We start from the raw sequence: 12,647 nt of genomic DNA on the forward strand, positions 1-12,647 counted from the left end.
TGACATATAACAGACATGTGAGGCTGTTCAAAAATGGCCCATAAATGTCACCCCGGCTGACGTTCAGCTTGTAAGACGTTTAGAGCGCATTAACCTAAATGCAGAGACCTGCCTGGTGGGTGGAGATCCCAAGCATTAGAGTCGCCGGTTCCGCACGGGTGACTGAAAGGTCGACAGCTGGCAGCAACCTTTTAAAAATGAGCTGTTACATGAAATTAAATAACCAGCATAATATACCTCATTCATGGGGGAACCTTAGCACAACAATGAAGAAACTGTCCTGCTGTCTGTGGATCCTGCTTTTATTCAATAAAGGTACCATTTTCTACCTCTTTTTATCATATTATTATAAAGAGCACAGTCATGATTTATATTATCTGTTAAGGTTCTTTTAAAAATATAATACACTTCAATGTCATTGTAAAACAGTCACCTATATTAGATATACTGCTATATATCTAGACTTTATGACTATTTTCTGTGATTAGTTAAAATACATTTTAATCCCTGTTATCTATCATGAATATCAATTATAGAAGAATAATCTGATGTTTAATAGTTATCCCTAATTGATTATTTAAAATAATTTATGGATATTCTACTTTGTCATCTATGCTTACTTCGGTAGGAATAGCTAAGCCTTATTTATTGAAATTGTATTTAACTGGCCGATCCAGGCTGGTATTCCACAAAGCAGGATTTCTTCATTAGGCAGATAACTTAAGCCAAATGTAGGGATTGTCCAATAGGAATGTTACTTACCTGGTTTCCTATTGGACGATTTGCACGTTTGGCTGAAGTTATCCAGTTAACTGGGGAATGCTGCTTTGTGGAACTCCCCTCTGGTTAGCTAGTTATCCTGGCAAAAAGGGAGGTTTTTAAATCTGAATACCTTTTTCTGAAGGTGCCTTATCTGACAAGGATACCGATGTGTGTGATTCGAACCCATGCCAGAATGGAGGCTCATGTGAGAAGAGTTTTGCCAGCTACACATGCCACTGTTCAAATGAGAACCAAAACGGCATCGTGTACGGAGGCCGGAACTGCACTCAGGTCCTGGTAGGCTGTAGGGGGCGCCAGTGCCATAATGGGGGAACATGCTTCCCTTTCCTGAGTGACGAAGTGCATGTCTACGAATGCTTATGTCCTAGTGGCTTTACAGGCACCTACTGCCAAGAATCCACCACATTCTCCTTTGAGACCAATGGTTACGTCCACCTTGAGACATCAACCCCAGATACAAAAGCGGACTTGAACGTGACCCTCAGCTTTAGAACCCTGCAAGGTGAGGGACTGCTGTTTCAGCGGGATGTTGGAGGATTACTGCATAGGCTGCAGCTGTCCAGAGGCCACGTGCATCTCAGCCTTCTGGAGCACAGTGAACCTGCAGTGTCACTGGCGCTGCCACAGAACGTGACCGACGGCTGGTGGCACACCGTTGAGATCATCCTGGGGCAGGAAGGACTAAGTGTTGGGCTACTGGATTCCTCATGTCAGGAGGACTGCGAGAACCAAATGGCTGTGAAGAGCAACTGGACGCAGCTGGAACTGACACGTCGTAGCATGTTCATCGGTGGGGTTCGGGGGGAGGGTGAAGCCGGCCCGCCGCATTTTATCGGCTGCCTGCGGGACCTGCGCGTCGACGATGTGCCACTGGTGCCGGTGCATTGGCCGAAGGGATCCACAGAGAGCCTCACCCATGGGTGCATAGAGAGGGACCGGTGTGTGGACGACCCGTGCCAGAGTAGGGGCAGATGCCATAATCAGTGGCTGAGCTACAAGTGCGAGTGCGACAGTCCCTTTGAAGGGCAAGATTGCTCAGAGGGTAAGAGGTCATATGATGAACATCAACCCCAGGAGACATCTTATCATGAACAGAGTCACAATAGCCAATAGCACAATCACCAGAACCTTCTATGTCATATTACTGCCGGTGGCACAAAGGCTCAGAGGATACACTGTTGCCTCACATTTATAGGGTTGGGGCTTTAAACCTGGGGCTCTCCCCAGGTTGGGTGTGTCTCCACTGGGTTCTCCAGTTTCCTCTAGCAGTCGAAAAGCAGGCAGTGAGGGTATTTGGCATCTGTTAGCTGCTCCAGGAGCATGATTGTGTTTGTGAGTTTGTGCATGTGGGCATGTGCCCTAAAGGGACTGCCTTTATCCATCGTTAACAGCGTGGTTTAAGTGTGTACAATTGTGTACGGACAGACAGACAGCGAGAGGGCGAGAGACAGAGAGAGAGAGAGGGTTAGGGTTATGGTTAGGGTTAGGGAAGAATTGGGTGGGGGTGCAAGATTAATGGATCATTTTAACCAACCTTCAAATCTGTTTGCAGGATAATTGAAGTTGCATTGTGCACAATCGCTGTTTAGATTATTCATAGACAAGGAATTTTATATGATCAAAGATAAGTTACTTGGGAGCATTGCTAACATTTAAAATTGCTGATGTATTATGCTACTTACTAAGTCTATTAATAGGCACAGTGTCCTTAATCTCCTTATCTAACAGGTTTATTATTATGGTTCCTTAAAATGGAAGGATTATGTCTTACGTAACATTTACTGTAGCAGTATCTTTTATTTCTATTTTTAAAAAACTTAGCTCATGATGAAATCGTGTCATGAGCAGGATTGTGGGCATATGTTGTCTATAAAAACTATGATATTTAGATGCCCACTATGACGTGTTACATCCAATCCATCATCCAGTCGGCCTATTGGTCGGGGCGAGGAACTCTCACGTTATGGTTTCTTATATGTAATTTTCGGCCTTTGGGTTTTATGTCAACTTATATTCGGTATAAGAGGAAATAGAAGGATGACATAAAACAGTGCGAGAGCTTAACTGAAATATATGCAGATTTATGCAACATTTAACTGTATAAGTGCTTACTATTACTAAAGCTGGACAGATTGGCGCTGAATAAACTTTGAAATGTTATTAAATTATTTTGTATAGCTCTATAATCGTAGTATTAAATTACACTAGAGCGCTGAATAGTAATGACTGACCGATGGACATTATTATAAGCTGCACTTTGGTTTCTGCACAGAGAATATCGCTGGGAGGTTTGGGGATGGAGAACTGGAAAGCTATGCTGTTTTCACTATTGACGACGACCCCGGACAGGACATTGTGCTCAGCATGCGGGTGCGCACGCGGAGGCGGAGCGGGCTGCTGCTCGCCCTCGTCAATAGCAGCGGCTCCTACCTCCGGCTATGGCTGCAGGACGGCAAAGCCACAGTCCGGGCCGAACGTTCCCCGAGCCTCACGGGACGGCTGGCGCTGAGCGACGGGGCGCTTCATCACGTAACCGTGAGAGTGCAGCAGGACCAAATGGCGCTGTTCCTGTCGTCCCAGAAGCAGGGGGAGGTCTCTGTTTCCATGCCACCGGTCCGGTCAGGAGACGCGGTTTACCTCGGGGGACTGACAGACCGGCGCTCCAGCGCCTCGTTTGGAGGTTATTTCAAAGGATGCATCCAGGACGTGCGGATAAACTCCCGGCGCCTGCAGCTCTATCCCATAGGCGCGCCAGTGAGCTCCTATGCCCTGGAGCGCCTTGTCAACGTAACGCAAGGCTGTGCAAGCGACAGCACCTGCAGAGTAAGTAATACAGCAGAACTGTGCTTAAGTCAGCAGCCATGTGTTAGCCGTCATAAACTTGTTAATCGTTATTCTGTAACACTAATCAAATTTAATAAAGATATGCCTTTGTCCCTAATGCCTTTTTAAATTTAAAGGTGCGATACAAAGTTGTGATCTATCTGTCTATCTGTAATATGCACAGTTTATAAATAATTTAATCTGGTTACTGTACACTTGTAATTTTTTTTTTGTCTGACTAAGAATAATCCGTGTCAGAATGGGGGGGTTTGCTATCCCACGTGGGACGGCTTCACGTGCTCCTGCCCCTCGCATGCTGCCGGCCAGCTCTGCGAAGAGGCGACGTGGTGTGAGCGGTCCCCCTGTCCGCCAGCCGGGGTCTGCCGGCCCAGAGCACAAGGCTTCGAGTGTGAGCACCGAGCCTGTCATAATCCAGGAGCGCCCTTCGGGGTCTCAATCGTGCAGAGTCGCTGAAAATGAATATATAGGGATAATGATGGTCTAGTGGTGAACTTTAATACAATTCATTCTGTGGTGTAAATTCACCTGGACACTTACTCCTTAAGTATTGATCGGAGCTTTTATAAGGTAATACTGCCATTGTCTTGGTGTGATTTTATTATTAAAACACAACTTTTGTCTTGTGTTCCATAGAATACAGACTGTGCCTTAAATAAATAAGGATAAATAAGGAAGAGAGTATGCCAGAAATCAATAATAATAATTTTTCATCATGTACTGCAATGGGTTGGTGCCCAATCCTGGGTTTGCTCCCATAGCTTCTAGGATGTGCTCCGGACCCCCACAACCCTGCATAGGGCAAGTGGATATGAAAAACGGATGCATGGATGGAAGGATGCATGGATGGAATTAACATTTATGCCTTTGATTTCTCTGTCTTTTTATTCAGGTTTTTCCAATGCAACGTTTTACGATGATAGCGCTGTCATTTCTTACAAAGGCAATGGCAAGATCTCTCGAACTCTCAGCTACATCTCTTTTCGGATTCGGACAAGGAAGCTCAACTGTGTCATTCTGCATGCTGAGAGGGGCCCTGAGTTTGTCACGGTCTCCATCCAAAACTCTTATCTCCAGTTGGAGTTGATGACTGGCCCAGATGCCTCCCTCAAACTGACCCTGAAGAGCCAGCACGCCATCAGCGATGGTGAATGGCACTCAGTGGAGTTCTCTATGCTGGTCCCCTCATTGCCATCTTCCAAATGGATTGTCAACGTTGACGGCAAAGGGACAATCTCCAGCGTCAGATCTGGGAACCTGGATTTCCTGAAGGATGAGGCTGACATTTTCTTGGGTGGCTTTGGAGTCGACGTTGGCGGTAGCCTTGCCGGGTGTCTGAGTACAGTGGAAATTGGCGGAATAGCACTGCCCTACCATGGGAACAGTGAGGTGGACATACCAAGGGTCCAAGACGAGCAGTTCCTCAAGATGTCCCCCAGAGCAGTTCGTGGTGGTTGCTCGGGGGCTGATGTCTGCGTGGCCAAACCTTGCCTGAATGACGGCGTCTGTCAGGACCTTTTTAACCTCTTCAGCTGCACTTGCCCGTCAGGCTGGATGGGACCACGCTGTGAACTCCACACAAACCCATGCTCCATCAATCCATGTGCCCATGGCAACTGCAGCGTTCACTCCCTGGGGTACCAGTGCATCTGTGATGCTGGTTATACTGGGGCTAACTGCGAGGAGAAGACAGACCCCTGTCTGCACCATCAGTGTTCATACGGAGCAACGTGCCTCAGAGGAATCCATGGCTACTCTTGCCTCTGCCGTGATAACAGCACTGGAAAATACTGCCAGTGAGTCTCTAACATGTCGTGTCAGTCTCACTCTATTGTGTTAAGCATTTAGGTCTTTTGAATAGCATCTAGCTTAATTAATTGATTGATTGATTTCCCCCCCATCAGTGAGAAGATTAAAGAACTTCCTTGGTATATAGACAAGATCCGGTAAGCGATGCATAACCCTGTGTGTGTTTTGCATTTTGGTTTTCCAGCTACAGAATACCTTGCCCCACATTTCATTTAACTTGTTAACGAAATGACGCATCGGATTTCCAGCCGCCCGAAGCTTCCAGTGTCCGTCTGTGGAAACGAGCACAGGAACTACACGTGTTTCAATGGAGGTAACTGTACCGACGGCATCGCAAGCATGTGCAGCTGCCGGCTGGGATTCACAGGTCACCGGTGAGAAAACTGCTCCTTCCTTTCAGTTACTTTGTTGCTGTCGTTCTATCGATTTTTCCAGTCAGTATTACAGCCTCTCCCCAGGTTACAATGGGGTTATGTTGCAATCAACCTACAGTAAGGCGAAAATTCATTCTGATACAGTAGACCTAACCTAACAAACACCATAGCCTAGCCTAGCCTAGCCTACCTTAAACATACTTAGAACACTTACATTAGCCTGTAGTTGGGCAAAATCATTAACACAAAGTCTGATTTATAATAAAGTCTCGTAATTTATTGAACAATGTACTGAAAATGAAAAACATTTACCCCTCGTGAAGTCGAAACATTGTAACACAGACCATCGTAACCTAGGGAGCGTTTGTATAATCGACAACTTAAAACAGGAAAAAATATGACTTGTCATTCTTGCTAATGTTGTTTTAATTGACTCACACAATCCCGTTTTCTCCGTTTGTACCTGCGATACTTGACTTTTCTGACTTGATCTTGCAGCTCCTGGCTTCTGGTTTAGTCTCCTGTCAGCTACAAAGAATAACACATTAAAAAGAATAGAGCTTTATTATGAACTGCATATTGTGCCAATGGTGAAAGATTAATGGCTTTCACTGCAGCTTGTATCTACTCTGACATAATGAGTGGCAAACTCGAGTCATTCCAAGCTGAACATTTGAAGGATTCTGAGTCACTGTTCATATAGCACTAGATTTAGACAAGGAATGCTGGGTGAGGTCAGTTCCTGTCCAAATGCTGAGTATGATTTTGGAACCGGGAGAAGAGTTTCAATGAAAACAGTGACGTTCTGAAGTTCTCCGCCTCAGTGAGTTGTGTGTAGAAGCAGCACCACAGAGATTTTTTTTTAAAACTGTTTCACCATGATCCCTGCATCACAGGTGTGAGACGGAGCTGGACGAGTGCAGGTCAGACCCCTGCCTTAACGGGGGCTATTGCAGGAACCTGCTGAACCGTTACCAGTGTTTGTGCCACATCAGCTTCGCCGGAGAGCACTGCGAAGTGGACCTCAGCGACATTTACTTTTACGTGTCTCTGCTGCTCTGGCAGAACCTCTTTCAGTTGCTCTCCTACCTGGTCCTACATCTTGAAGACGACGCAGAGGTTGAATGGGGGGTCGACGACGAATGACACAAAGTCACCATATATTGATCGATGTTTTAACGTGCGTTTATATATGTCAAATGATACTGAATTTAAGTATTCATGGATTATCCTATAATAAAAGATGAGATTCAGAAACTGTATATTAATATGGTGTGATAATATCATGTTACCCCATGTAAATGCTCATTTGAATACCTTTTTAATATGAATATTTTGAGTATAGTTGCTTGGCAAAATATAATAATTGTCCTATAGTTATATTATTTTGTAATATCAAACAAAACATGAAAAGCTGAAAAAGTGTGCCTTATATGAATCCTATGTTTCATTAAGTAATTATAAGGTAGAAAATGTAACAGTAGCCTTGTTGAGGGGTGTGTCCTTTTTATGACAGAAAAAAGTGTTGTAATTAAACAATAAAATATAATTTTTATATCATAACTTTATTACACTCGTGCTGATAATGGTATGTATATTTTCCTCTAAGCAGCCTACTGGTTTAATGAAAGATGATCAGTGAAATATTATTGTATGAGACTTGTTTGTATGAAATACAGTGGGAAATTAATTATGTTAATTTTAAATATTCAGGTCAGGTCAGGTCGGGGGGTTATGCACTGACACAGCGCATCGCTGCACCCACCACATAACACCACTAAACGCTTAGGGATCCCCCCAGGCCGACACGCCGTCCAGTCTCACCCTCCGGAAATGGGGTCTATCTGCCGCAGCCAGGTGTAACGTGGGCGTCCCCTTGGCCTGGTCCAGCCGCTGCGAGCCGGATCACCCTCAGGGAATCGCGACACAAGGCCGTAGTGCCGTAACTGACGCTCCCTTACAATGCAGGTAATGTGCCTCGGTCGGGACTCCTCTAGCTACTGAAGTCAAACCAGCGGTACCCAAGGATTCTCCGAGGAGACATGGTACCAAAGGAGTCCAGTCTTCATCTCGGGTCACTGGATAGTGCCCATGTCTCGCAGTCACACAATAAAACAGGGAACAACAGAACTCGAAAAATTCACAAAGATATCGGGAACGCCACACACCCCATCCCACCGATCTCATGACCCCCCCACTCCCAAGTCTGCCTACTGACTTCATAGGAAGAGTCACCAGAGACATGAATGTCGCTGCCGATGTCAGTGACCCTCTCAACACAGTCGACATCCTCTCCGCAGACAGACACACTGCTCGATACTTTGATTTTCATACATTTGTAACTTAACTCTGTAATTTATTGTCTATATGTATTGTTTCTGCTAAATGGAAAAAAATCTGCCTGTGATAACTGAAAATCTAACTTTTAAGTCTGTAAACAGCATCTCCAAATTTCTGTAATTCTCACGCTACATTTGTATAGGGTGAAGTCTTCGTGGTGTACGCGTGGGCTGCGGTCGCTGTGACGCGAAACAGCGTTTCACTACCTTTCTGCCACTAGGGGGCAAACATTAAGCCCAGAACATCCCTCAGCCACTGAAGGCACCACAGACAGACGCACCTGACGTTATTATCCCAATCAGCGCTTGGTGTGCCCAATCACAAACCATATAAGATCGACTATAGGAACACATGCTCCTTTGCTAACGATCTCGTACAAACGGGACTACAATTCTGTGCTTAATTTATTAAATGGTATAAATGTAATCTTTTATGTCGCTCTAAATTTTATACTTTGTTAATGTTGTCAAGGGTATATGCAAGGTAGATCAACAGGAGTAGGGTTGGGCAGCCCTGCTCTACGTTTAATGTAAAAACTACACTGCGTTGAAAAACTCTTAACGGATTAAAAAAAAACTTTAATTGTCCCTTTAAGATTTTTTTAACATAGTGGTTAAAAAAAAACTGCTGACTGTCCAGTAGATGGCAGCATTGACATTGGTAAACAAAACTAAAGCCGAAATCTTAACCGGTGGAAAAAAGAGGCAACTTCAGGGGCGGGGGTTCATAGGCACAAAGCTATGAAAAGAATTAGCTTTATTTTTAAGTTACTTCAGACTGTTTACTGGCATATTTTAGACGTTCCAGTGTAGCGATGTCTATATGTGAACAGCTTCGGACATACAATTTCCCCCTTCCACAAGCAAAGGGATTAAAATCACGTGAGATGGCTGTCCGCTGGATCACGTGACCCGTCGGCCGCTTTCTTTACATGGTGTAGGTCACATGGCGCTGTCTAGGGCAGGTAATGCGAATTAAAGGATCCCTTCTCAGCTGCTGCCAGAGACCAACCTGTGGTGCCTGACATGCCTAAAGGGGTCCTTATGGAGAGCCCGCTCCAGAAGCCAAGGCCATCTTTAGAGATACGAGTGACAGCAGATCCCCACTTGGCTGATTGCTCAGATTTTCCCCGTGTCCATCTCATCAATCATCATCTGAGACAAAGTCAGGACAACTGTTCACGCTCCTCGGGGATTTTTTATGGTAATACGACTAAACTGCATTCTGAACCACTGAATGAACAGCAGACACGCATCATGACAGTGGGCGGTACTGAGCGACATAAAGGCAGTGAAAATCAAAAATCAATCCCTAGCTGGATGTTTTCGTTGTTAAATTAAGCGTGATAATTGATTTAAATGTTTAATTGCTTGTCGGAGCTCAAACAAATGACCATAGTTGGTCTCTAACCACAGATTCACTTTCACTGAATCGTCATTTAGTTTAATTTAGTTAATCTCCGTGAACGCTCTCCAGCCCAAAGCAGTTTCGCGTTATTGCATGCGATGCGGTGTTAAATAAAAGAGCCGATAAGGTCTGTGGTCTCTGGAGCCCCGAATCTCAATGTGCTTCCAGCTTGCTTTTCTTGTCGTTCAAACGGCACGCGCTTCACAATTAAATTATCAATCAACATAGAGTGCCGTGTTAATCTAGTTTTGGTGAACTGCTTGGCCAAACCACTAAGCATATTCAGATTTGTTTGTACGCAAGCAACACAAATTACCGTGATTAAAAGCAGGCCTGATGCATTAGCCACTGACTACAGTTATTGGGCAACTAAGGCTTCGGTATGGCAGGAGTGTGCAGAGTAAAACTGGCTGCTTATGCAGCGTGAGCTCCTGAAATCTTGGGAAGACAGCAAGAGCTGGAGGAAAGGCAGAGAATCAAATGTCACTTGTCTAGTTTGGTTTCTACATGGTTGTTACATCTTAACCATTGCAATGCTTGTAAATATGAGTGGACACCGTGTCCGACTCGCAATAGGCGACCTGACCCTATTATAATGTCCACATCAGTATAAAAGACCACTGCAACCAGCATGATTTGTGGAGAAAATGTGTGTGCCGGCTATTACAGATTCCTGCCAATTAAATAAGCTAAACCACATGTTCCAAAAGCAGTGCCCCTCCACACTGCCAAGCCCAGTACCTGGAGGCCATAATGAATGGGATTAATGGGGGCTTGGGCTGTGACTCCCAAAATATTTAATGGATTCCTGTATCAGGATCGTAAATTTTTTACCCTCGGCATCGATGCGGAAGCTGAGGTTGCAAAAGCACCTGTGAGGGGCTGTGGCGTCTGATTTGCGAAGGACTTGCGTAACAGTAGAACCGTGACATCTGTAGTTATCTTCCTTTTCCTTGGCCCGTGGTACGAATGGCGAAGCACTGTCCTTCGTCCACCTTCATTTGCAGCGAGCTTCCGCTCTTCCTCGTTCATTGTTGTTGATGCAAACCCGAGCTTTGATAAGTAGCGCAGAGAATCATTCATGCGGCTCTGGTTCTCGCAAGACTGCAGGTGACGGACTGCAGTTTTTTTTTACTGTGTTATTTTCTTTTTAAACGTCGCCTTTCTCTTTTAAATGTCGTATATTTCCTGCTTGGTACGGTTTAAAAATGCAGGACTGGGAAAGAAGAGCATCCAGTTACTGGCTTCAGTGACTTAGGCCTAGTTCCTGATTTTATATACTGTGGTCTTTTTTACTATCTTGTTTGGTTTATCGTAACTGTAGCTGAGTAATGAAGTCCATTCCTAGTATCCATTGTTGTGATGGAATGATGTTTTATTTTTTTTTGTGCAAGTGAATCGGAACTTCCATAACTTAAGGAACTCTTACTGTGGCAGTATCTTTGCAATAAGTCATGTATTCATCCAATAATTTATCCACTTACTATTTTGCCAGCATTTTTTGTTTGAAGTTCTTTTTGGCAATTATACACAGGGGTTGAAATTTATTTTTTCTTATTGCTGTTGTACTATTCAAATTTGGAGCATGTGCATACCGCAGAAAGACGCCAACGGTTTATTGTCGGGAGTAGATCTTCAGATGAGTTGTGTGTTCAGTGAAGGCGTTCTGCCCAGTGCCGGGACGTGGCACTGTTCCTTTTGCACTTGTGGCCTCACTTTTATCTTTAACGAGCCTATGCTACTCTGACCTCTCTCATTAACAGCCACAGAACTGGATTATTATTGTTTTGTTCTTCACGCTGTTCTCTGTAAACTCTAGACGCTCGTGCGTGAAATTCCCATGAGGCTCTCAGTGATCCCTCACTCGCCACGTATGACACCGACAATTACGCCATGCTCGAAACCGCTTGGATCAAGTGTTTTCGCCCGTTTCTTAACTGCGAGTCTCGCGGTAGCCGAACCTCTTGATCTTGTCGGTGTGCTGTATGTATTGAGATGCAGCTGCATGATTCGGCCGTATGTGCGAACAGGCACATGTACCTAATGAAGTGGATGCTGAGTTTAAGTGTGACTTTGAAAAGCATAGTGCTAAAACCTCAAATGCAAACAATTTGTGCCATATGTCTGTAGTGGCCCTCCTGTGATGAAGGTGTTAGTATAAGTAATAATTTCGAGGTGGTCATTTTTCAAGAGGTTTTGTTATTTTATTTTATTTTTTCTTTGTTTGAAACCTGTTTGTCAAATAGGTTTCATACAGCCAATGTAGATCGTATGGTGTTGGAGCAATATTTTGATATTTTCATGCATAAGGTATTTTTTGAAACCGCCTGCCGGCTTATCAAGCTCTGTGCCAAGAAAATGTGGGAAAAAACAGGGACTTGGAGCAAAAATCTCCGCAACAGGAGGACAGCTATAGTTTGTTGCTGCCTAGGTGTTCATGTAACGGAATTTATTTGGCAAAAGTTATGATGAAGCAGTATGGCGCAGTAGGTGGCATCGTCGCCTCCCAGCCCTTGCGTTGTCTGTCCGGTTCCAGCCCAGCTCCGCTCATACAAGCTGCATTTTCCTGCATTTGTGAGAAGTTGCTCCAGAATCAGTGACTTCCATCTTAGAGCTGGAAGATTTATTGGTTCGTTGGTGACTCTGAACGTCCCATTACTAGGGCTGGGCTGCGTATCGAATGTTTACGGTATATCGATATATTCTCAAAACGAGATATAGGATGAAGCCCGTTATCTATATGCTTTTATTGTGTGTTAAAATTAGAGCTCTGTTAAAGATAGAGACCAATAGTATCCCTGCCTGGTTGTAAGCAACGCAAGAGCTTCGCCACGGCGCTGTGAAAAATCCCAGAAACCACAGGGAATTTGATGGAGGGCTAAGGTGAGGAATCGCTGTATCTTACATGCGGTTTTTAACATTTAGTACACTTCATGGAATATTTTTTGTATCGCTAATCTGCCCAAAAAAACCAACATTAATTTTGGTCCCTATCGCCCAGCCCTATCCGTGTCTCATATACGTCCGTGATCTAGCGCCTCTTGGGTGAGGAGTTCAGCTCCTGACTCCTGCTGTGTTTGTATGAGAGTTTGG

The 12,647-nt window shown here is 44.6% G+C and overlaps 1 protein-coding gene across 1 annotated transcript; it reads left to right on the top strand.

Moving 5' to 3' along the window:
- Positions 1-897: 897 nt before the first annotated feature.
- LOC111841026 (protein crumbs homolog 1-like) lies at positions 898-7,049 on the top strand (the record flags this gene model as incomplete). The annotated part of the gene is made up of 7 exons (XM_023806460.2): positions 898-1,825; positions 3,056-3,606; positions 3,850-4,015; positions 4,517-5,420; positions 5,529-5,570; positions 5,682-5,807; positions 6,704-7,049. Coding segments are annotated over 7 exons (2,967 nt in total), but the record flags the coding sequence as incomplete, so codon positions are not given.
- Positions 7,050-12,647: the final 5,598 nt, after the last annotated feature.

This window comes from Paramormyrops kingsleyae, chromosome 21 (assembly GCF_048594095.1).
Source record: "Paramormyrops kingsleyae isolate MSU_618 chromosome 21, PKINGS_0.4, whole genome shotgun sequence".
Lineage (NCBI taxonomy): Eukaryota > Metazoa > Chordata > Actinopteri > Osteoglossiformes > Mormyridae > Paramormyrops > Paramormyrops kingsleyae.